We start from the raw sequence: 26,320 nt of genomic DNA on the forward strand, positions 1-26,320 counted from the left end.
CCTTTATATTTCGCGGTCATAGTTTTTCTGAATGCCGCCTGCTGCGTCGCCTAATTGGCGCTGTTGTCGCAAAAGAGTGGAGGAAGAAAAGAAGGCCGAAGTAATAACGTACGAGCTGCACTGCACGACAGACGGTTCCTTTTCTTCGGTATATTGTGCTCAGAAATTGCGAGAGTGCTAGGTGAAAAAGCCGCCAACTGAGCGAGGAGAGGCCTGTTGCCTGAAAGGCCGCTATTCGGCAATTATATTCGGGCGTGATTCATAATTAACTGAATAAGAGAAAGAGGTGAAATTTGCGAGCTGATCTCGCTGCCATATTCGGCACGTGGCAACGGCCACCATTACGGCCCCGCGCCTCACTCAGGATCGAATATCTGGACTTACAAGGTAGGATTTTCTGTAACTATGAGAACTGTAATTTGAAAGTTGGCTTTTCCCTCCTCCCACGCTGGGGGAGGGTTTTTATGCCGTAAATAAAGAACTGATTTTTGTGTCTAAAATGCCGTCATTGTGATTCTACCTAGCCTGCGATCCACTATCCGTCCGATTCGAGAAATTATACAGTTCACTAGAACATCTGTGCTCTATCGTTAACTTAAGAAAACAGTACCTTATATAGCCCGAGGCAGGATTGGCGGCGCTGTTCCCATGACGAAAATCATCGTCGATGTCTAAAACGTTCGCCAGCAAACTCTTACTGCTTCTCTCCTGTAGCTCCATCTCTTTCATCCGATTAGCCATGAGAATGGTCTTCTTTGTGATCTTCTTGCCCGGCCGACTCATGCGCAGCACACACGGTAGCCATTGTAGAAACAATAATCTCACCTGCGTGAACATTGAATTATTATCTCGTTAAAGTTTGGAAACTACATCACATTTTGTATCGCCGTTCTAACAAAAATGCATCCCAACTTTATTTATCGCCGTATTTCGCAGCGAGAACAAATTAAAAAAAAAAAAAAAAATAAAACATTATTCGGAAATTGGAAACAATAGAATTTTTAAAAATGACGTCAACATCATATTCATATTTGAATACTTTCACGGGATTTGAAACATGCAGTTTAAATTATACCCGAGTGGAAATACATCTAGTTAATCTGTTGAATTGTCATTTAAAAAAGAAAAAAGAAACAAAATCTGTCTAGCATCGGTCGTCTAGTCACTGTCCAGCGCGGATCATGTATCTCAATAGATATCTATACGTTTTTTGCCGCGTGCTTGTTTACTGTTTTGGTCTGACCTTACGCAACGTTCGCTCGACTGCCGAAATCGCCGGGCAAACCACAGTTCTCGCCGTCTGCCACCCGCGCGTCCTCCACCTTACGAATTTCGAGCGCAAGGTGCCGGCTAGATGTCAACACACACACGTACTCACACTACCGCAGCGAACGGCAAGAATCGTTTAGCCCGGTGGATTCGGTAGACGAGCACGTGTTAGATAGGTCAGGACGCGCAGTAGACTAGTACGCAGCGAAAAACGTTTAGATATCTGGCTTACAAATGTTTAGTATATAGACGCTTTGAACGTTATGTTTCTATCTCAGTGTTGGACAGTTTTATTAGACAGCCACGAGATGAACCACGAACTGGCTAGCTAATTATTAGGTAACAAACGGAATCAATTTCCACTCGGGTAAAAACGAATACTTCGCGATAAGCGTTTAATTTGGAAACTACGGAAATAAAAATCGTTATGTGTTTATGCTACTAGTTATACCTCCCGTAATTTTTCTTTTATAATCATGTAATATTTTTACGGAATTTTTACTCCACTGATAACGATATTAAAAAAAAAGATTTTAGTAATTTCAATTTTAACTTTTTTTTCCTTTTTTTTAATATTTTAACTCGATAACTGCATGACGTATTTCTTTAACGAAATAATAAATCAAATAAAAAATTCTATGCAATGCATATTATATTGACGGACTGTGTAAATATACACTACGGATGTTTTGTAAACGCGGTGAATTTGTTTAAATCTGGTATAGTCAAACAATTCACATATGTTGACTTGCATAAAGAAACTTGAACTAACTAACTGGTACTAGCCGAGAGTGAGTAGGGTGCTAAATACCTCGGAGGTATTTTAAACTTCTAAGAAAGCTCTGTTTTCAACGGTATACAACTATAGCCGCACCGGAAAGCTAGTCGAGCGAAACGTATCGCTAACCACTAACGACGTGAAGTACCCTTTGCGTGCAAAGGCTTGAATTATTTCGCATTGTTTCGACTTTTAGTTGCTTTTGATCTTCGAAGTAATTTTCACCTTCTTTGAATAATGCAATACGAGCGGTACGAACACAAAACTATTTCGTTACAATTATCTCAACATTTCATTGAATATAATAACGTTCTTTTTGTTTCCTTTTTTCTTAATAAATCTAATACGCTTATATTATCACATTGTATCATCGTGATTATGAATTACGTTATAATTTCGTAATTGCTATTTGTTCAATTATAGCGCGTAACAGGGAGCAATTAAATTTGTAACAGGTTCGATATAATGTACTGCCCTAGAACAATGACGAAAGCAAATGCAATCTCGAGCTGATCCATTTAGTTAAGCAGCTTATTCCGCCGTGTATCTAAAATGATTAACTTTTATTCGATTGAAAGATTTTATTTTACAATCGACCGCGCTACGCTTTCAAAGCAAATTAAAAAGATTCGAATGTATGTAGATTTGTTAGATTGAACGAACTTACCTTAAGTGAAGTTCGATCCTGATTATGTCCGTTGTCTCGTCCCGATGCAAAACTATGTAGTCGTGCTCCTGCACGCACTTCGACAACAGATATTCAAAGTCCCGCAAAAAAGAAACAAGTGTGGCGCTGCTGCCCGACCTCACGTGGGCCAGCGCGCCACGAGTACTACTCATTAGTTTAAAGAAAAACAAATCGCCCAGCTATAGGGAGGGTAATACAAGAAAGACAGAGAAATAAAAGGATTAGGGTAGGGGTTCATCGGGACGAGACAACGGACATAATCAGGATCGAACTTCACTTAAGGTAAGTTCGTTCAATCTAACAATTATGTCCTGTTGTCTCGTCCCGATGCAAAACTATGTAGCTGTTCAAAGCTGCGATTTGTTCTGAAAAAATGTTTATTAATGAGCAAAGACTATAAACATATAAAGACAATTTCTATAATTAAAAAAGGTCAGAAAAACAGAACCTGAGAACTCAAGTCATGAGAAGAAGGGTTGAAACAAAACAATATAAAATGTCAAGCGTGAATAATTCAGTTTTACACGCCCTAAAAGAAAAAATTTAAAAATAAGAGGAACAAAAACAATTTTTTTTTTTTTTTTAAAAACCCTCCCTTATAGTCGTAAATAAATTTAATAAAACAGAAAAAATTTTACGACAACAGAACCGAATTGCTAAAATCTTCTGCATTAATAATCGGCCTATTGTAAAAACGCGCAAAAACCTGGGACGTTCCGGACCAACCAGCCGCTTTTTTGATCAAATCCAACGCCACTCCTTTCTTGGCCGCATACGACGTCGACGCGTGACGGGTGCTATGCGCTGTAAATTTGGAAGTGTCAACTCCACAATGGTTTAAGGCCTGACGGATCCAACGGCTGACCGTCTGCGATGTGACGGGACGAAAAGGCTTATAACAAGAGATAAATAAGGCGTCGCAACCAGAAACTCGTAGTTCCTTTGTCCTCTCAATGTAATGCTCCAATAATCGTATTATGCATAGCTCCTCCTGCTCTTCAAAACGTGAGAAAACGAAAGAGGGTTGTTTCCGGCCCGGCGCTGACGTTTTGATTTGATCGGGGATACGAATAATCAATTTTTGATCGATAGAAGTTTGAGACAGTCTCAGTGAGGCAATGGTCTGAACTCTCTGTCCAGTGGCTAGAGCGAGGAGCAAGACCAATTTTCTAACAATGGCGTTTAACGGAAGATCCTCGTAAGGGTAGATAAGTCGAAGCTTATCGATAATTGGCGCCGGGTCCCAAATAAAATCATACCTCGGTTGAGGGGGTTTAATGGACGCAAAGCCCCTGCAGAATCGTTTAATCGCCGGAAACTGACCAATCTCATTAACAGAGATTAATGACACGGCGGATCTCATCGAGTTGAGCGTGGAATATGACGAGATAGATCTTGCCTCTATTGCCAAAAATCTTAGCACCTGAGAAGGTGACGGTGAAAACAGAGGCACCTGGTGCTGCTAACAAAAAGTCCACCATAGACGGAGAGGGCGAGCTTATTGTCTAATAGTTGCTTCTGAAATAGAGGCTAACATGATGGGAATCGCTTCCGGCGGTATCAGCCGAAATCTAAAGGCCTCCCGGATACAATCCCTGCCACCAGGGAAAGGGATGCCCACGACGGATGATGGTTCCTAAAGGGAGAAGACAACAAAGAATTATTAGGTGAGAAAACCAGCGGAGGTGTGATTAAAAGACGCTGAAACAAGGGAAACCAGGCCTGAGAGGGCCAGTGTGGAACAACCAAAGTTCCCCTTGCTTTATTATCCACTATTTTTCTCAAAACACGCGGTAGCAAAATAAATGGAGGGAAGGCATAAAAATTTACATTTGACCAGGACAAAGTAAAAGCATCCACCGAAAAAGATCCCGGATCTGGGAACCAAGAAATATACACGTCGCATTTAGCGTTAAGTAAGGATGCAAAAATATCCACGTCGAAAGGACCAAAGTTCTTATTAATCTGTTGGAAAGCACTATGCGACAATGACCATTCCGTGTCGGGATCTGTAACACGCGATTCCGCGTCAGCAATAATATTCTCTACTGAGGCAATGTAGGAGGCAAAAATAAAAATGTTTCTCTCCTCGCACCACTGCCAAATCTGTCGTGAGATATCTGAAAGATAAGGATACTGAACCGAACCAAATTTGTTTATATACGCTAATGAAGTGGTATTATCAATACGAAGCAAAATGTTACAGTCCCTAAGATTACCTGCAAAACACCGTATTGCGTTAAAAGCCGCTTTTAATTCCAACAAATTAATATGACATTGTTTGTCTTCTTTCGACCACCAGCCATGCGTCTTAAATTTCCCCGCATACCGCTCCCCAACCGCTTAAAGAAGCGTCGGAAAGAGTTTCCCTGGCAAAACTACCCGATCGAATCCGATTTGCTAGAAGCGGATTAGACAAAGTTCTGATCCACCAGGAAAAATCTGATTGCAGATTGGGGAAAATATTCATACGTGAAGAAAAATTTTGGTTAGCATCACCAAGAGCTAAAAATTTTTGGCGCTCAAACGTCTTAGTATAAAGAAGGCCGTACTGCACAGCCGGACAAACCGAGATAAGAGAGCCAATCATGCTGGCAAAGTTTCTTATCGAAGTTTGTGACTTCCTAGCCATGTCAGAAACCAAACGTATGAGTCCTTCACGACGCTGTGCCGGAATCGAAATAGATTGTTCGTTCGAATTAAAAATAAATCCTAGAAATTTGCAGCTAGACGCAGGTTGAAGTTGAGACTTCTCAAAGTTTATTCTGAAACCCAAAGATAACAGAAGATTAAGAGAAGCATTGACATTGTTCTGGCATTCCCTGAAAGACGACCCCAGCAAAAGGAAATCATCTAGAAAAATTACGGATTGAAAACCCCTTTTTCGTAAAAACGCAAAAACCGGTCGTAAAACTTTAGTGAAAATGAAGGGAGCCGTGGACAGGCCAAAGGGTAGAACGTTGTACTCATAAACAACCGCGCGCCATTGGAATCGAAGATATTTCCTATCTCTCTCATCGATAGGAATCTGAAAATAAGCATCTTCTAAATCAATCGAGGCCATGAAATAACCTGGTAACATGAGGCGAACGACTGTTCGCCAGTCCTCTAATTTAAAGTGTGGGGGACTAAGGTAGCGGTTCAATTCCTTTAGGTTTAAGATAAAACGCTTTCCGCCCGATGGCTTGTCGACTAAAAAGAAAGAAGACAAAAACTGGTCGGTACTAGGATCGACCTGCCTTATAGCTTTCTTCAGCAAAAGGCGTTCAATCTCCATTTTGTAAAAATCCTGCTCGGATTTGGAAAAAACTCTCTCCAACAAACATGATCTTGGTTGGGGAGGAGTAGAGAAAGGTAAACGATAACCTTGTACTGCCTCTAAAACCGTCTGGTCATCCGTAATGCTCTGCCACTGTAAAAAGTAATTTTTTAAACGTCCCGCAGTACCTACCTCATCTAATGTTGCTGACGAGAGCGGGAGCGAGATCGCTGAGGGTGTCGGCTCCTCGAATAAGAGGCTCCTGTCGACCGAGCTGACGATTGACGAACAGGAGCTCTGCGGTTTCCCTGTAATCGGTATTTGGAGACCGGCGTCTGCGGCGTACGTTTTGGTAGCTGCTGTCCAGACTGTTGACGCACCGGTTGTTGAGTCTTCTTACCTACTTGAGGCACAACCTTTGAGATGTCGCGGCCGGTCTTCTCAACGGCCTGAGCCGTTTTAAGAGTTTCCGTGAAATTTTGGCCAAATAAGTAATCATCAATCTCTGCTGCATCAGCAGCGTTCTTGCCCACTAAATTAAGCGAAGGCTTCGCAAAAGCTCTTCGAGCTAAAGAGAGTCTATAAAGATGATCTGATAGAAGATGTAAGCCTTCTGAGAAGAATGAAAGAGCGGAACGAGAATCTTCGCTAAGCTCTTGTAAAATATCTTCCTTCAGCAAGATTGATAATCCTGAACCAAAAGCGTTAAGACAGGCACCCACCTGCGCTTGAGACCGTACCTGGTATTCGTCTCGTTTGAGAACAGAAGGAGCTAGAACTGACGCCAGTTCCTTATTTAATTTAGGCGGGGCCAAGGCCGCCAGATCTCCTTTCATCTCATATTTAGTCAGAAGTTTTGAGAGCGCTTCCTCGCTCAAGCCCTTTCGGGCCTTTGCTTTGATTGCCTCCAGCATTATTGCATTCCAGGACGACGACGGGGCCAGGTCTTTATCCGTTTTGAAAAGCTTGTTCACCAACGTCTGAGCCTCTGCTTCCTGAGGCTGTGAGGGATCCTCAACTCTTACCTCTATTAAAGAGGAATTTAAGTCCTGACTAGTGTCATTTACCAAGAACTCGGGAGCATCTGAAAATTGAAAAGAGAGAGGAAACGACAGTCGGTTATGTCCACTCTTTGCCACTTTATAAGAAATTGTGGGTCGACAAGTGGACATACCTGGTTCACTGCCCCGGTCAGTTTGAGCGACCGTCTGCGTTTCCTTTGATGGCTCATCGGCCTGTGATGCACATTCCGAGGGTGACGAGCCTCGGACATCGACCGCCGAAGAAGCGGCGAGGGGCAACCTAACCTCTCTATCACGTAACTCTGCAAACATGCTCTGTACTTGTTCGAGCAATTTTTCGTAATGCGAGTGACGATGCCTCGACGATTTATGACGCCGAGTCTTATGTTTCGGCATTACGAGGCGAAAAAACCAATTAAAACTTACAAAATCACTCTGGAAAAACCTAAAAAACGCGGGACACGTGTTGTACGGAAGTACGAACAGAACACAATGAGTAGTACTCGTGGCGCGCTGGCCCACGTGAGGTCGGGCAGCAGTGCCACACTTGTTTCTTTTTTGCGGGAATTTGAATATCTGTTGTCGAAGTGCGTGCAGGAGCACGACTACATAGTTTTGCATCGGGACGAGACAACAGGACATAATTAATCAATTTTCTTTCGCATTGGCGTGCGATACGCCTAATCCTTTCGTCCGATTCTATTCTACAAAGACTCTGTTCTACGTGAACGTTACGGCGGGTGGGAAACGTACGAAGCCACAAAGGAGCTCATAAACAATTGCGCGATTTTAATGACTACATTTAACGGTATTTATTAACGTTTGTTTATTTATTTATTAGCGTTAATTCAGTCTAGTGCTATTTGTATCATTCGAAATTACTTTGGTGACAAATTACCATTGTTTATTTCAACATTGCGTTATTAATAACACACGGCGCATTTATCGCATTCATATTATTTAATACCGTTGTTTGTCGTTAATTAGAGCTAACTACTCGTACAGTCGATTTTATATGGATATTTTCTTACCCAATTTGGCATCACGTATCTATCGGGCGATCTGTGATGATAGTTGAGCACCAGAACGGTCAGTACAACGCTGCTCGCCACCATGAACATGATGCAATTGAAGTATGATCCTGAATCGAAGTATTCCCGAAAATCCCCCGAAGAAAGAATACAAAAAGAAAGCGATTAGTCACGGAAATAGTGTCGAACGACGCTGCTAGCAGCTTTCTCGTTGAGAATGAAAGATTATTTTTCCGGATTTTCTAAGTTCAGACCGTAATCGTCTCCGGCTTGTGAAACCCTCTTACTTGATATCCCTCTTCTCCCTCTCATTTTTGCTCGACATACGTTTTCAATAATCTTTCATTCGTTTATACGAGTGCTCGCGCATTTCCGGCACTCGCAGAGAGGCTCAAAAATTCAGACGTCGGGAGAATATCCGGATTTGAAATGTTTTAACGCGAGTCCCGCTTCAACATACATTTCAGTGAATAATGCCATTTTTCGAATGCAGTTTTCCGCACAGATTTCCAGATATTATATTTGTTACGTCTACGCCCTTTTAATTTCTTTCTTTCTAGAACATTCTAATTCACAAGGATGACTAACGATAAAATGAAAGGTCAAGTAGATTGTTTTTAAGAAAAGAGTCATAACAACGGAAAATTCGGAAAAATGAATCAGACTGCCCTATGATAAGCAGTGCGCACGGCACTCGTAAACAACGCCCTTTTCAATCATATAAAAAGCGCGAGCGGGCGGAACATTGTACATTCTAAAAAAGTCTCTGACACCTGCCGTTACTTTAACCGCGATTCGTGAGTGCTTAAAAAAAAACCAGAAGGAAGAATCAACCGATCCGTAGCCGCTCTAACCACCCGATTCACGAGCTGCTCAAATCCGCCGGACTTCCACCGGAATCACGAATCCAGCGCTCCGCCAGAGGAACGTTTGACGCTAAAACTTCGCTTGTTTAATAATCTGCCCAAGTAGTAAGTCTGATTCTCATTTTTCTTTCAATTTTCCGTGAAGTAATTATTAAATCGATCCGCTCATTTATAGTGAGCCGAACTTGCCCACGCACTTCCGCTGATTCTGACGAGAATACGTCGAAATACAACTATTTGCTTACCGAGTTAAAAAGAAAACTTCCGATGCCATGCGGCGGAAGCTACAACTGTAAAATCTGTTATCCCGAGCTCCAATTGTACGCGGATTATTGCGAGGCCCAAGGCCCATCGTTTTCGCCATCGCCGATCGCGTCACCTCACCGACTCCCCTCGTTTGCTTCAAATAATCCTCATCCTGTCCCTCTCCCGAGTTTTTCTCATTCCTTTTCCTCTCCATTCGCATCTCTTCCTAATTCCAGTTACCGACATTTCCTCGACAAAGTAGCCGACAAATACCCTCACCCACCTCAAGAAACTCCTGAACCTCAATCCTTCCCTCCTCCAGCTTTTAAAACAGAATATAACCTTTCCAACAACGATCCTGTCATTTTTGTCTATCATCCTGAACATCAAACTCCTTTTATTATCCCTGAATCACACCTGCCTACATTTTTCTCTCCTCCTGTTCCTTAAAGTCATCCTTGTGAATAATAATTAATTAAAACTTGTATACGCATTTTACTGTAATTTTAAGAAATATATTTTGTTTGTTTTTTTTGTAATTCTGCCTTCTCGAATTATTTTAGTTGTAAGTCGCACCGGCCCCATCCCTGATAATAGGTGATACTTGTATCGCTTTATCAAAATTAGCGGCCACCGATCACGCAGCTTAGATAAGACGTCACATTGTCTCTCGGGACATTGACTCTTGTCGTAGCTTTTGGTGTGAACGGTATCTCGAGTACACTATTTACTGTGTATCTCGAGATTATAAGGTCAAGTTACCCAGACCTACCTCATCCTTACCTCCTATCTTTAATAATCAACGGCCTGGACGTAACATATTTATCGAACAAAAGTGCGCTTCAATTCGCACGAGTCACTTGGCATTTTGAAATTATGCCATTTATTTTTTATACTCTGCAATTCTTGTGCGTTAATCCTTTTGTTTTTTTTTATATTTTTTTTTTTATTATTTTTTTTCAAGAAAGCTTCCACTATATTCTCTATCTTGATATTCTCCAGAGGATAAACATACATTCACACACTCAAACGCGCACGCATACATACATACATACATACGTAGTGCAGTAAGTAGTATATATACAGAGTGTTCTTCAGACGTGGAGTGAATTTGAGCCTCTCTATTCGAGCGAAAACACACACGCCACGATGACACACTCGCAGCCACAACACACGGCGATTCAGTGCCATCCTTGAATGGACCTGTCACGGAATCAACTCCTGCGACTCACACTCGAGGCGAAAGTTGAGAAAGAAACAATAGGCAAGCAAAACAAGTGTCTTATTTGGTAATATAATAATAATCGGGACAAATAACACGGCTAAAGATAAAAAGCACATATACACATGGATGAGAATAGCATATACACACGCGAGATTCAGCGATAAAAATATCTATTAGGTGTGACGTCTACGAGATCTTTTTTCAAAAACTTTTTTTTGCGCGTCTTTTCGCACTCTCGTATTACTTAGGCGCGCGATAGAAATGTCCGAGGAAAGGCTTCGCGAAAATATCGAAGGGACGTTCAAATTTTTCATACGTTCCTCGGACACCTCTCACAACCGCTTTCACCAATGCGTAAATTAACTTGCTTTCGATCCTGATAAAATTCACTTTCGATTCTTCTTTTCGTTTTCACAAATCAATAAAAGATGAAAGGTAAATTAAACCGAGATTAAAAGTTAATCTACATTGGTGAAGATGGGCATTTTCTATCGAGCTCTCTAAGGCTCGTATTCAAGCAGTTTCACTCATCTAACGGAGAGGCTAGTACTACCAGAATTTCTACGGGATACATCGATACGCGTAACCCAGTTCACCTGCTGAAGTTACGCTGAAGTCAGCATTTCTCATTTCGCCAGAACAGCGAAGGTAACTTACGTACAGTCAGTTTTGGCGTTGGATAAGCGAAAATAAGAAAATTGAGACTAGAATGTACTTACTTGCGCGCGGAGTACGTGTACGAAAAGGAGAAGGCAATGGTGTGTTGCGCAGAGAAATTGCGACGGAGAGAAAACGCTTACGCTATCATGCAGCTATAGAAAAATGCAGTCTTACTGAAAATGCACATTAAAAGCCGTCGGTGACATCTACAGTTCGTCATCGACGAAATCAAATAATATACTTAAATGTAGAAGTACACAGGGATGCATATCGTGAGAACGTTTTAAGCTGCGGTTAAAACTACGCACTACTATCGGACTAGATATGATTTATCTCTCTTTCGTTAACGATGCGGCTACCTTTAATCGTCACGATTAACTCGGACTTCCTTGAGAAAGTTTTCTTACGGGGATCTACTGTGATCGAAATTATTTCGATCACAAGTGGCATATAAATATCGGATAACGCTATTTAATTATATACATATTTATTTCTACGTTCATATAACTTTAATAATTATTATATGTATCGATCATCATTGAGAGAAGTTAATCTTTTTTCTCTCATGGTGATAATAATCAGTCTTATTGACGCACATTTAAGCTTCATCTCGTGTCAAATCGATCTGAAAATCTATTTAATGTTTCGTTAAGCGTACGAATCTAAAAAAAAAAAAAAAAAAATATTCCGGCGCCACGCTGTAAGATATTTTTACATCCCACCTTCCCTCGGATTATCCCTTTTTTACAAGCAAATAACCAGGCCTTTTATAGAGCGGAACAACGTAGTATCGCGAACTGATTCTCGCAAATAAAGGATTTTTCGGGCGCCGCGTCGGTTCATCCTGGTTGCGTACGAGCGCAACTGAATGCCCATTCCCTTTCCTGCACTCGCAGAGATTCTTCCTCGTAACTTTAATTGCGTACGTATTCCTAACTTTTCCCTGAAATCCCTTGAATCATTGGATCGCCATGGGCGAGCGCGTCTGAAATACTGCATTAAAACAGATACACGCGAGCGACTCTGGATTGGAACGCGCGCGAAAATAAAAAGGAGGAACGGGTCGAGCTTCAAGTGGCGGCGAATAAAATGCTAAAAGGGTTGCCGTTTTAACTTCTCGTGTTATCTCAGCGAGTATGTTTAACGGCTCCATAAAGCCCGGCACAAGCGTCTTCAGGCTGTGATTAATCGCCGTGTACGAAAGCGGCTATCTCCTCTCGTGCCTTTATTAATGGATCCTTAAGACTCGCCTGCCATTACGTACCGGCTGTATATTTATGACGTTTCGAGTTACTTAATCCTTCTATTGATCGTCCGCTGGGAATGCAATCTATCACGAAAGCAAAATCGCTTGATTGATTCACTGTAACGGAAGCTGAACGCGATGTAGGGCGTTACAGTCTAAACTTTTTCTCCCTCTTTCTCTTTATCTCTTTCCTGGCCCTCATTAACGATCGCACATTTATTGATGAAAACGTTCTTTTGGTTTTTATAAATAAGTTAGTTTTTTCTTTTTACGGATATTAAATCAAACAATAATTATCTTGAATTTTACGCGATATGGCAGTTTTTACGTGTATAAGTGCAGCATGGAGGAAACATTACATTTCGGCGAAACTGTTGCTATATGCAGCGTTAGTTAACAATATTTACTTTAAATATTTGTCTCGTACGCACGAACAAGTGCGAGCAAATATGAGATGAGCGGGCAAAAATTACAATACCAAGAGTAGAAAAGCATTTCGGTTTCTACCTTTATTAACAAGTTTATCCAGTTGTTCGATTCGGCGTGTGACAGGTTCGAAAAATCTTTGCAAAATATAAATCCAACCTGAGCTTCGTGTGTACGCTTTATTTCAACTGTCATATGCTCCAATTTAATTATATCCGATGAAATAGCCCACGTCGTCGAATATCCAACTGACAGATAGGTCGTAATTTAAATTATTCCAGAGAATTAATTAGTTATTACATGCGTTGCAACGCTGGACTGGCTAATGTGATAGTTAATGCAGAATTTACGAATCATTGTAATGAACGTCGATGCTTTGTCGCTCTACAAAATAATTTCGTGAGAAAACAAACAATAACGCGACGTGATTGAACGAACAGAAAAATTCACATTTTTACAATATTACACGTATAAATTTAATTCAATTTGAGACGGTTTTTTAAAAAATTGGACTTAGCATTAAATTTTAAATCGTACACTTCTCGTTTTTAAAAATTAAATTAATATGTTCAAGTGCTACGTTACTAAAATATTTTCGTGCTATTTACGTATTCATGATGCTATTCTAATTATCATCAACGTCATACTTTAAAAAAAAAAAAAAGAAAAATTATAAAACTATTTTATAAAAAATTAACACAGGTTTAATAACGGGATTAAAGTTTTAAACAGAGCTTTTTCGAATATAATTACATCTTTACTTGATTTACCCTGGTTTCAACGGCAATGTATCCAATTTTCATTTAATATAACACGCGTATCGTAATAAAGTAATATAAAACACACATGTATCTAATTGTATAATTTACGGAATAATATAAGTATCGGATTAATATTGGATATTACGTTTCTATATAAGATAACAGAGATTGTCGATTCATCGAAGAATTAATTATTATCCTGTTTAATTTCGTACTTACGCAAACGATCGATAAGCGATGAACAATTTCTAGTGTGTTGTTCGAACTACTTTCCGCATTGCCCTTTTGCAAAGTTATCGTTAAGTACTACGACTGTAGCTGTGCGCGAGCTAATTAATTTCGTTATCGATGCCCGCCCTACTCTTTTTTTTTTTTTTTTTCTTATTTTTCGATCCCGTAAACCACCCCGAGGCTCTTGTTTCGCTTCCTCGGTGCATTTTCTTTCGTCGAAAGCGCTTTTTTCCCACCTTAATTACTTTGAGCGACTCGCCTTCGAAGTAATTCGTTCGTTACATCTTTGTATAACATTTTTTTTTCTTTTTCTATATCTATTTATTTATCTCTATATGTGTGTCTTGTCAAATTGCATCCATCACTTTTTTATTATGAAGTTTTACGGGTTCGTTCTGCAGGTCCAGCTTTACTACTTTACTCAATTTCAGTATTTACGTACGACTTGCGAAACGGACCCTTGGTTACTCGGAACGACCGGTTTTATCGATACTACGAACGCCCGCTCGGTTTTTATTTCTCTTTTTCCCACATTATCTCGCTCTCGTTTTCGCGCAAGCGTTTCGGAACTCATTCCGTTAGACATGAATTAACAATAAAAATACCTAATTACCTCGATGATCGCGACACAGCGTTCTATCTTGCGTACATTTTATCGAATATTGTTTACGAGTTGCATCCGTTCTACGTTGAAACGCAATCGAAACTAGCCTCGGTGCTTGTTCAGTAATTCCGTACATTTCTCTAATTTCAACAATGACGCTGCAGTTTACCGGCGAAGCGTAATATTAACAGCGTATTTTATTTTTTTTATTGTCGTTTTTTTTTGGCTCGACACAGGGGGTGGTGATTGAGAAAACGGGGGAAGGAAGTAGTTCATTTTGCGAAGGTTACAATCTCGCTCAGCTCGCGCAAGTTCATCCACGTCCGGCTGACTTAGCACTTAATCTCTGGGGCTCAATTTTATTCCGCTTTAGGGAAGCATTTTTACATCGCCTTGGCATAATGTCGTTTACAGTCGAAAATCGGTGAGAGACCTCATTCCCTGCAGATGACTGCTACGAATTTTAATAATGCTCTCGCAACGTTCTTTGACGCTCTCGACGAACGCTTGTTCTCATTACACTGCCGACTTTGCTCGTTTTCTGATCGCCGATGTCATTCGTAGGAACACTCTTTTCCATTATACTCATCGTTCCGTTTGCCCCGCGCCCGTTTTATATGGCGCCTCGTTATTTGCTCGATTTTTACCGGCGATGTCACGTAGGACTCTCCTCTGTTTTCTCGTCGACGGCGCTCCTCTACGAAATGAAGGGAAAATACCCGATTGCATCTAAGGATCTCTCGGCGTAATATTTTTACTCGCTTTCCATTACTTTTCAATTACCACGAGCGGTCATGTGCACACATTCGTCTTCCGGGTAGAAAGCGCTCCTTCTTTTGCTTTTCATAAATGTCGCTTTTCACTGCCGCTAGCTTTTTCTTCTTGTCCGCCGGCCATGCGCCTCGTTTCCGGCGTTTTATACGTATCGCTCGTACGTTTTGTGGTCGTCTTTGATTACTGCGCGTGTGCGTTTACAACCCGGCCACGTGCGAAAGCTCCTTTTTACGTTCTTCCGTGTTTCGTATGGCCACGCGGGCCCTTTCGTCCGGTATTTCCGCGATGAATATTCCGGAGCGCTCCTTCCTAAATCGCGCCATTTACAGTCTCGTATTTCGCACCTTGGTCTCCATATCTTCGTCGACGGATCGGATTATTTACGTGGTCCCGTCGTATTTTCTCAGCCGGAGTGTAAACTCGCAGCGAATGAAAAGTTCAGGAGGAGAATGCCTGAAAAGTGCGCCGCGGATGTGTCGAAAGAGGACTATTACAAAGATTGCTCTCTTGCGATTTCGCGTCGAAGTTCCGCCACAATATTACTCCCGATTCTGACTTTCTCGTAAGTTTTCGCTTTCTTGAACCAAGCATCGCAAGCTTTTCTCTCCCTTTCACGCTTTCTCTTTTCTTCTCCTTTTTCCTCTTTCCCTCTCTCTCTTTCTCTCCCATTTTCTCTTACGAAAACTTCTCTTCTTAAAATAACTCTCTCAACGAGAGAGCAGTCGACTCGCATCGTTCGATTTTTGTGGGAACGGTTACAATTTTATCCTGCGAGAGGGAAGAAGTAAGTCGTGATGAGAGAGGAGAAAAGAGAAATCGTCGATTCATTGTGCAGCCACGGGGAACGGGGAATAAAGTAGCGAACGTTCTCGGATACGACGTTCGTCAAAGTTGCATGATACTCGGAGACTGCAGCGAGTAGTTTTGTAGCAGGTTGCAAGAATACAGAAAGAGGAGCGCGAAAAAAAAAGGAACACGGAAGAAGGAATCGCAGAAACTCGCATGGCATGGTCGAGTGGCTCTCAGACCGTCCACCTGCTCAATTGAATCCTTCGATCGAGTGGAAGAGATACGAGGCCACGATGATAAGCCAATGTGTTATATATTTAATATATTTCTCTCTCTCTCTCTCTCTCTTCCTCGTTTTCTTTTACTATTGGTATACATTTTTTTTTTAAATAAAATAATCGCTGTGACGCCCGAATTAGCTGTTAATCGATTTTAATATTACCGTATATTGTTGCCGCTTACAAACTTAATTTTAATATTTAAATTATTAATATGTTCCAGGCACTTTACCCAAAATCACTAGCGATGGTGCACGGATCACGTTTTCGGCGCTTGGCGGCGATCGAGGGGGGTGAAAGAAGACCCTAGCGCGCCGATCAATCACAGCGCTCCATCGATCGCCTGGATCTCGGATGATCTACGCGGCCCGTGGCGCAGTTGAGAGAACACGCCGGCCACGCGAGGAGCTACGGGTTTCGCGACGGATATTAAGGCTTCTGCGTGTATTCTCTCGCGGTTTATTGTCGCGTACCTACATCTCGCCTTACTTTGGAAACCCTACGAACCACGGTGTCGTGCATAGGACCCTGCCGTTGTCCATTCGACCACCGACATTCGACGGAACAAATCAAGGTGAACCGTCTTGTTTTTTACTTCGTCACGATAGCTTGCGTAATTGTAGTCGGGCGATACAGCAAGCATTTTTCCATCGAAGTGCCGAAATATCTTACGGTGAGTCTTATTGCGGAGCTTCGGGCGCGAGCACGTGTCGCTAAGTGCTCCGAAATTACGCGTATTGTCGACCGGAGTAAGGACAGTCTCGCGTACGAATTAGTGTCGACGTCGTCGACTCGGGAACGGACGATCTTATTGTGTACTCCAGTGTTATTCTACGTAGCGGCCGCAGAGGACAGAGCGTCCGTTGTGATATTAGCCGCGTCGTTCACGACCAGCATTACCGACCCGCTTCACTCGCCGTCTCCTTCGGCGGCATTCAGCGAGTTTCCGCGACCGCCATTGTCGGAGTGTGACCCCTGCACCTCGCGCGTCTTCTCCGTCGCGGCCGAGAATCTCAATCTGCTTCGAAGTGACTTTTGAGGAACTTGAAGGACATAAAGTGCGCGGGGAACAATTTTATCTCGCGGCCCGTTTCATTCGCCGCTTGACGAGAATTCTCGGCGTCGTTTATTCCGCCGACGAGACTCTTGGACTTGGTGGACTATCCCGTGGACAATCCCGCGAGTGTAAAGTGCCGCACGTCGATACTCTGGGAAAAATTTCGACCGATTTTTTGATAGTTAAGCAACTTTACATTTTAGTTAATGTGTAATAAGTGAAAATTCTATTTGCATATTTGGATTGGAAACTAGCTAAGTGAAATAATAGATTAATATAACTTAAAACTTTTTGAAAGAATAGAAATAGCTAATTACAATTTTTAGTTACGCGAAATTAACTAGAAATATAGCTTATGAGAAAACTATGACGTCATAGATGAGGATGGTTATCAATCCAAATCTTAAGATCGGGAAAAGACGTATTTGCAAATGTAACTTGTCGTTAAAAAATTGAATTAACTATTTTACAAATGCGATTATCGCAACTCACATTCATATAACTTGTATAACATTATTATTGTTACATAAGTTAAAATGTAGATTATTTTATAATCCAAATTTTCGAGTGAAAAATTTAAATATGAAATTGAATTATGGTTGTTAACTCAAAATGTATCTTATAAAAAAGTTTAGGTTATAACTCTAATTTCAAGTTTGCTATCCTAAATCAATAACTCGTAATCGCGATTTTAGATTAAGCAAACCTATTTCTGAATTATCCACATTTCTAAATTTAAGTTATAACTTCCTGTATCTGCCGTCAGGCACATCAGGCGCCGTTGCGGCTGCCAGTTTTACGCATTGTCTTGTCGAGGAAACTTGTTTAAGCGATTATAAGGACGAAGTGTAAAGTGACGAGTTCTTTTGTGAATTAGTGATAATTGTGATAATTTGTGTGATTTGTGTATTGAATCTACTTTCGATGGATCAATTCACGAGGGATCTTCTGATTTCATGGGAATTCGGCGAACTTATACCACGATTTACAGGTAATTACCCGACAGAAACAGTATCTGCATGTATAACCTGCCGGAATGCACGTGAACTTCGCGTGAACAAATTTTTCCGTCGTCGATTTGTATTTCAGCCCTACGCAATTCGTTCAATACGCAGTTTCGTGCCGCGAGTGTGTACTCGATTCTTTGTTAATTGTGGGACTTTGATTTATCATTGTCATATTAAACTCCGTTTTAATTTCGTTTTCTTTTTTTGTTATGTGTCTCAGCACGAGACGCGAGTGTGCTTCAATCATCACGCGCTTAATTCGTGCACATATGTATAGCTTCCATAAAAATTTATCCGGAAGAATTTATATTATAATAATAAATATTTATTTTACGGTTTTGGCTGCACATTTTAACATAACAATGTCTTTGCATGTAATACGACAAAGAATTTAGAATTTATATGAAAGAAGCTGCGTTGTAACTTATAGAATTTGTGTAAGAGCCCGTTTTTTAAATAATTATTAACTTTTACCTCAATTTTAATCTTTGTTTCTTTTTATTAAATATTTCTAACAGACGAAAGACTTTAAAGCAATATTAAAATTAATTGAAAAATAATTAAAAAATCAAATTAAAATAATTTTTTTAGTAAATTTTATATGGAAACATTATTGCTGAAAATCCTAATAAAACTTTTTAAAAATTAATTATTCGGTCAAATATCAGACTTCATATCAGCACTTCCAAAAAATTTCAGAGAGCAGTTTTTTCATTATATCTCAATTTTTTAATTATATGTTTTTCTAAATTTTTTGACTTTATATATATATATATATACAGGGTGTTTGAAATAAGGTTTCCTTCCCGGTAACTGTAGATAGATATCGGGAATACAAATCGAAAAGTCAGATATCATTTAGTGAAATTCGTAACCGTTACCGAGTAAGAAATTACTGAATTTTGACGAATTAGCGCGGAGCACATAATAAGTCGGGCGCGGCAGGTGAGAGCGGGTGGGCCTTAGGGAGAGAACGGGGGTGAAACGCCGCGCGACAATTGTCTATCACACCACGCGTTGACTCCTCCCACCCCCACCCCACAATTGTCGCGCGGCGTTTCACCCCCGTTCTCTCCCTAAGGCCCACCCGCTCTCACCTGCCGCGCCCGACTTATTATGTGCTCCGCGCTAATTCGTCAAAATTCAGTAATTTCTTACTCGGTAACGGTTACGAATTTCACTAAATGATATCTGACTTTTCGATTTGTATTTCCGATATCTATCTACAGTTACCGGGAAGGAAACCTTATTTCAAACACCCTGTATATATATATATATATATATATATATATATATATATATATATATATATATATATATATATATATACAGGGTGTCCCAGATCAGTGGACGATGCCGAAAATGATAGGTAGATTTAATCGAATTAAAACGAAAAGTTCTGTACCATTTTGAAAAATTCTCAATAGTTTTCAAGAAAAAAATTAATTTATGTACGCGTAAGAGCGACGAAGAAGCGTGGGCTGAGTGAGCGCGACAGACGACGGTACCATTTCTAGTCATTCTACTGTCGCGCTCACTCACGCGCAGCTTTCTTGTCGCTCTTACGCTTATACATTTTATAAATTTTAATTTTTTTCTCGAAAACTATTGAGAATTTTTCAAAATAATGAAAGACTTTTCGTTTTAATTCGATTAAATCTACCTATCATTTTCGGCATTGTCCTCTGATCTGGGACACCCTGTATATACAGGGTGTCCCAGTTGATATAAAAAAGTTCTTAGCTGTAGGTTGGGCTTCGAAAAATAAGTAGAAAAGTCCTATACGGTTTTGTAAGTTAGGCGTAAATAACCGAGAAAATAACATGTAAAGATTTGACGCCCCCCGTGCGAGTAAGAACGCGCCGCTGAAAGCTACCGAGACGCTGGAAGTACGGCCCATCCCACGCGACTTTACAAAAATCATAGATTGGGCGGTTCGGTTCTTAGGCGAGTCGGAGGACGGTGCGCGGGTAAGGGAAGCGACGACGCATGGTGAGGGAAGAGGTTTGGCCGTCCGAAATCACAGCTTACGCTATTATCGCGTTAATGTATATTATCTATTCAAGCATCGAGCAATGCGCGAAGGAAATTGTAGGATTTATTTTCTATTCGTGTTCGCGATTATTTACTTGATTTAAGGTCTTTATTATTATAACTTTAATAGATAAGCAACCTGATGAATAAAGTATTATTTTTTAATTGTTTCGACTATGGAAATTCTATTATTGCGGTATGAAAACGCTATCGTTTCCACACCACCTCGCGAGGTAGATAGCTTGGCGCGTTTTTTTAGTGGTGTCCCCAATAGGCCTAATCCACTGTTAAAAATTAGTGCATTAGCTGCTCAAAATGGTTGCCCTGTTGTTGAATGCATAATCGTGCTCTTTGAATAATTTGACGAGTAGCGCGATGTGCTACGTTCGGCGTAATTGTATTGAAGGCCGCTATGATGTTTTCGCGTACCTCTTCTACATTACGATCGCGCACATTCTCCACTCGATTTTTTATGTATCCCCACACAAAATAATCGAGGACGTTAAGATCTGGAGATCTTGCTGGCCACGAAATTGGACCATTTCGGCCTATCCACCGATCCGGAAAGTGTCGATCCAAGACCATTCGCGCGCGACGTGAATAATGCGGTGGTGCTCCGTCGTGCTGGAAAATCATCGTTTGCCGCATTTGTAGAGGAAGCTCCTCTAACAAAATTGGAAGATGATTTTCCAAAAATTGCGCGTATCTTTCCCCATCGAGGCGCGGAGGCAAAAAGTACGGACCAATCTGCAAATTAATAATACAAATATTTAAAATTTGGTTTTTTATTATAATTTTTATGTAAGAAAAATACTTACTACTCTATTGCCAATTATTCCTGCCCAGACGTTTAACTTCCATCTAAATTGGAAGGCACACTGACGAACGGCGTGTGGATTTTGATGTTGCCACATAATGAAATTTTTAGAATTAAAAATTCCATTTGGAGTAAAAATTGCCTCGTCGCTCCATAAAATATTGTCAGGAAACGTCTCATCTTGACGACATTGAGCTAAAAAGACTGTCAACATACATTATTAATTATTATTAATTGAGAAATTAAATTAATTATAAGTATCAGTTATAACAAAGTATACATACATATGTACACGTTAGACAAATGTATGTATACGCGTTCTCAACGTATTTAGAGTCAAGCAGGTCGACTAAATGTTGTCGCGTCGATTGTGTACGTACATAACGTTTACATCGACCTGCTTGTCTAACAAGATTAAATGTTTTTTCAAATTAAATGAAAACGATCAAATTGCTTGCAAGATTCACGATTCTGATAATAAAACAACGAATTGCTCGAATTAGATTTAACAAAAGAGTTTGCGCGTCGATCGTTTTATTCGCTTTTTCATGTATTTTGTCAAAACAATGAGTTTTAAGAAATGAAAAAATATAAATACCTTGACAAAAGATTGCGCGTTGCATCTGGTCCCGTGGGAGAAGATGTTGCACCCGTTGGTAGTGAAACGGATGCAATCCATCCTCTCGTATCACGCGGTGCACTAATTGTCTTGATACACCCACATTTTCAGCCACGCGCCGCACACTATTCGTCGGATCATTTTCGAACTCGTTTAGAATTGCTTCCTCACGATTAATGTTCCGACGAACACCGCGATCAAATTGCACTAACTGTTGTCTCTGCACACTGACAAAACCCGTATTTCGCGCACGCCGAACGCATCTTAAAATTGTCCCAACCGTTGGATGGGCTCGGTTGGGAAATCTTTCGCGATAAATACGGGTTGCTTCTAACGCGTTTTCGTGAGCCATCCCGTAACAGATTAACATATCTGTGTACTCACTAGCTGTATACCGCATTTTTCAATATAAAATTGAAAGCACTTAATGTCTCGCAACACGTTCGTACAAAGAAGCACTCGACTGTTAAAAGAAACAACAATTTAAAGTTATAAATATTGCTTGTGCTGCTTTTGTAACAAGGCGCCTAATATTATAACTAATAATTTTAATACCGGTCGGTAAATACATTCAACTTTTGCGAGTGGTCAATTTTATTCAAAAAATAAAAATTAAACAAAAATTATACAAAAAAACGAAATAAATTTTTGTTAATGAGAATTAACACGAATAAAATTGACCACTCGCAAAAGTTGAATGTATTTACCAACCGGTATTAAAATTATTAGTTATAATATTAGGCGCCTTGTTACAAAAGCAGCACAAGCAATATTTATAACTTGTTGTTTCTTTAACAGTCGAGTGCTTCTTTGCGAACGTGTTGCGAGACGTGCTTTCAATTTTATTTGAAAAATGCGGTATACAGCTAGTGAGTACACAGATATGTTAATCTGTTACGGGATGGCTCACGAAAACGCGTTAGAAGCAACCCGTATTTATCGCGAAAGATTTCCCAACCGAGCCCATCCAACGGTTGGGACAATTTTAAGATGCGTTCGGCGTGCGCGAAATTTTTGTCAGTGTGCAGAGACAACAGTTAGTGCAATTTGATCGCGGTGTTCGTCGGAACATTAATCGTGAGGAAGCAATTCTAAACGAGTTCGAAAATGATCCGACGAATAGTGTGCGGCGTGGCTGTGGGGTGTATCAAGACAATTAGTGCACCGCGTGATACGAGAGGATGGATTGCATCCGTTTCACTACCAACGGGTGCAACATCTTCTCCCACGGGACCAGATGCAACGCGCAATCTTTTGTCAAGGTATTTATATTTTTTCATTTCTTAAAACTCATTGTTTTGACAAAATACATGAAAAAGCGAATAAAACGATCGACGCGCAAACTCTTTTGTTAAATCTAATTCGAGCAATTCGTTGTTTTATTATCAGAATCGTGAATCTTGCAAGCAATTTGATCGTTTTCATTTAATTTGAAAAAAACATTTAATCTTGTTAGACAAGCAGGTCGATGTAAACGTTATGTACGTACACAATCGACGCGACAACATTTAGTCGACCTGCTTGACTCTAAATACGTTGAGAACGCGTATACATACATTTGTCTAACGTGTACATATGTATGTATACTTTGTTATAACTGATACTTATAATTAATTTAATTTCTCAATTAATAATAATTAATAATGTATGTTGACAGTCTTTTTAGCTCAATGTCGTCAAGATGAGACGTTTCCTGACAATATTTTATGGAGCGACGAGGCAATTTTTACTCCAAATGGAATTTTTAATTCTAAAAATTTCATTATGTGGCAACATCAAAATCCACACGCCGTTCGTCAGTGTGCCTTCCAATTTAGATGGAAGTTAAACGTCTGGGCAGGAATAATTGGCAATAGAGTAGTAAGTATTTTTCTTACATAAAAATTATAATAAAAAACCAAATTTTAAATATTTGTATTATTAATTTGCAGATTGGTCCGTACTTTTTGCCTCCGCGCCTCGATGGGGAAAGATACGCGCAATTTTTGGAAAATCATCTTCCAATTTTGTTAGAGGAGCTTCCTCTACAAATGCGGCAAACGATGATTTTCCAGCACGACGGAGCACCACCGCATTATTCACGTCGCGCGCGAATGGTCTTGGATCGACACTTTCCGGATCGGTGGATAGGCCGAAATGGTCCAATTTCGTGGCCAGCAAGATCTCCAGATCTTAACGTCCTCGATTATTTTGTGTACAAAAATCGAGTGGAGAATGTGCGCGATCGTAATGTAGAAGAGGTACGCGAAAACATCATAGCGGCCTTCAATACAATTACGCCGAACGTAGCACATCGCGCTACTCGTCAAATTATTCAAAGAGCACGATTATGCATTCAACAACAGGGCAACCATTTTGAGCAGCTAATGCACTAATTTTTAACAGTGGATTAGGCCTATTGGGGACACCACTAAAAAAAAAACGCGCCAAGCTATCTACCTCGCGAGGTGGTGTGGAAACGATAGCGTTTTCATACCGCAATAATAGAATTTCCATAGTCGAAACAATTAAAAAATAATACTTTATTCATCAGGTTGCTTATCTATTAAAGTTATAATAATAAAGACCTTAAATCAAGTAAATAATCGCGAACACGAATAGAAAATAAATCCTACAATTTCCTTCGCGCATTGCTCGATGCTTGAATAGATAATATACATTAACGCGATAATAGCGTAAGCTGTGATTTCGGACGGCCAAACCTCTTCCCCACCATCGTCGCTTCCCTTACCCGCGCACCGTCCTCCGACTCGCCTAAGAACCGAACCGCCCAATCTATGATTTTTGTAAAGTCGCGTGGGATGGGCCGTACTTCCAGCGTCTCGGTAGCTTTCAGCGGCGCGTTCTTACTCGCACGGGGGGCGTCAAATCTTTACATGTTATTTTCTCGGTTATTTACGCCTAACTTACAAAACCGTATAGGACTTTTCTACTTATTTTTCGAAGCCCAACCTACAGCTAAGAACTTTTTTATATCAACTGGGACACCCTGTATACAGGGTGTCTCAGACCAAATAGAAAAGATTTCGGAAATAGGGAGGGCTTCGAAAAATGAGTAGAAAAGTTATATGCCATTTTGCAATTTAGACATTAATAACCGAATGTAAACCAAGGCCTTGCGAGGCCTCGGAGGGGCGGCCTGTCTCCCTATGTAAGATTGGGCGTATCGGTTCATTGGCGGCCGGAGGATGTCGCATGGGCGAGGGAAGTGTCGATACGAGCGTGGTGAGGGAAACTGCCGTCCGAAAGGCCTTGGTCGCTTGGAAACCGCACTCTTGCTCGCACGGGGGGCGTCAATATTTACACGGTTTACATTCGATTATTAATGCCTAAATTGCAAAATCGCATATAACTTTTCTACTTATTTTTCGAAGCCCTACCTATTTCCGAAATCTTTTCTATTTGGTTTGAGACACCCTGTATATATATACATATATACAGGGTGTCCGAAATATTATTAGCAATATTAAAACTGTGGATAGGAAATCAGATTTGGAGACGAAAAGTCCTTTACGAATTTGTAAAATTCGTAACCATTATTAAAAAAAAAATTAATTTGTCTAGCACAAGAGCGACAAGGAAGCTGCGCGTGAGTGAGCGCGACAGGCGAATGGTTAGAAATGGCGCCGTCGCCTGTCGCGCTCACTCACGCTCAGCTTCCTTGTCGCTTATGCGCTATACAAATTAATTTTTTTTTTCAATAATAATTACGAATTTTACAAATTCGTAAAGGACTTTTCGTTTCCAAATCTGATTTCCTACCCACAGTTTTAATATTGCTAGTAATATTTCGGACACCCTGTATATATACATATATATATAATTTTTTTTATGTGAATTTATTATTATAGTATATTTTTATTATATTTTATATAGAAGAAACTATTGATGCTCGTACTATGAGAGGATTAAATGAAAATGAATTAAAACAACTCATTCCTAATATTGGAATGAGAAGTAGATTTCGCAATTTACTGGAATCATGGAAAGCAGATATGAACTGTTCTGACTTGCCCGCAGATTCAAATGTTAGTAGCGTTAGCTTGTTTAATATATTTATTTTTTAATATGCATTTAGAGCCTTAATTAATACCCATATTATAATCTAATTTATGTTTTGGTTGCTTTTTCCTTTAATTTCTATTTGTTACAATGTATTAATCACTATTTTTATTACTTTATTTTTTGATCTAGATTAATAACGAAGTAGAAAAAGGCGAGGTTAATAATAATAAACACAGAGTATCATCTAATAGACGGCCTTTTCCATCTGGCATTGTAAGAATTTAATTAAAACAATGCTGCATGCTACAATTTACACGGCACTCTTTAATGTAATATTTATTTTTAGTGTCGTGAATATCTTTCAAAAACCCAATTGGGGAAATTACTTTTAGAAAAAAGTACAGAGAAGGAAGTTATTGTCGAGGAGGATCGAAAAAACGCTAGCGTTTTAGTGATCGATGCTATTCTAGAAAAAGATCCCTCAAGACTCATCGAATCCACCGCATTTCAATGTTTGGCCAATGAATTGTGCGAAATATTTCCTGGAACTACTCCTGCGTCTTTTTTCTTACTTTTTGCCAAAAACGCCGTTTCAAAGACAAAGAAACTTGTCGGGACCTCTTTATAA

At 40.1% G+C, this 26,320-nt stretch overlaps 2 protein-coding genes across 2 annotated transcripts; one reads left to right on the forward strand and one right to left on the reverse strand.

Moving 5' to 3' along the window:
- Nucleotides 1-516: 516 nt before the first annotated feature.
- Nucleotides 517-7,412, reverse strand: LOC139112491 (uncharacterized). The gene is made up of 6 exons (XM_070673536.1): nucleotides 7,169-7,412; nucleotides 6,285-7,078; nucleotides 5,808-6,147; nucleotides 5,208-5,588; nucleotides 4,566-4,954; nucleotides 517-825 (listed from the first exon to the last, which is right to left on the reverse strand). The coding sequence occupies exons 1-6, from the start codon at nucleotides 7,410-7,412 to the stop codon at nucleotides 517-519; spliced, it is 2,457 nt and encodes an 818-aa protein (XP_070529637.1).
- Nucleotides 7,413-18,116: 10,704 nt separating this feature from the next.
- Nucleotides 18,117-26,320, forward strand: LOC139112492 (uncharacterized). The gene is made up of 4 exons (XM_070673537.1): nucleotides 18,117-18,201; nucleotides 25,564-25,715; nucleotides 25,882-25,965; nucleotides 26,039-26,320. Exons 1-4 carry the CDS (start codon nucleotides 18,135-18,137, stop codon nucleotides 26,318-26,320), a joined length of 585 nt encoding a protein of 194 aa, XP_070529638.1. The 5' UTR covers nucleotides 18,117-18,134.

The sequence above is a fragment of the Cardiocondyla obscurior genome, linkage group LG29, assembly GCF_019399895.1.
Source record: "Cardiocondyla obscurior isolate alpha-2009 linkage group LG29, Cobs3.1, whole genome shotgun sequence".
NCBI classification, from domain to species: Eukaryota; Metazoa; Arthropoda; class Insecta; order Hymenoptera; family Formicidae; genus Cardiocondyla; species Cardiocondyla obscurior.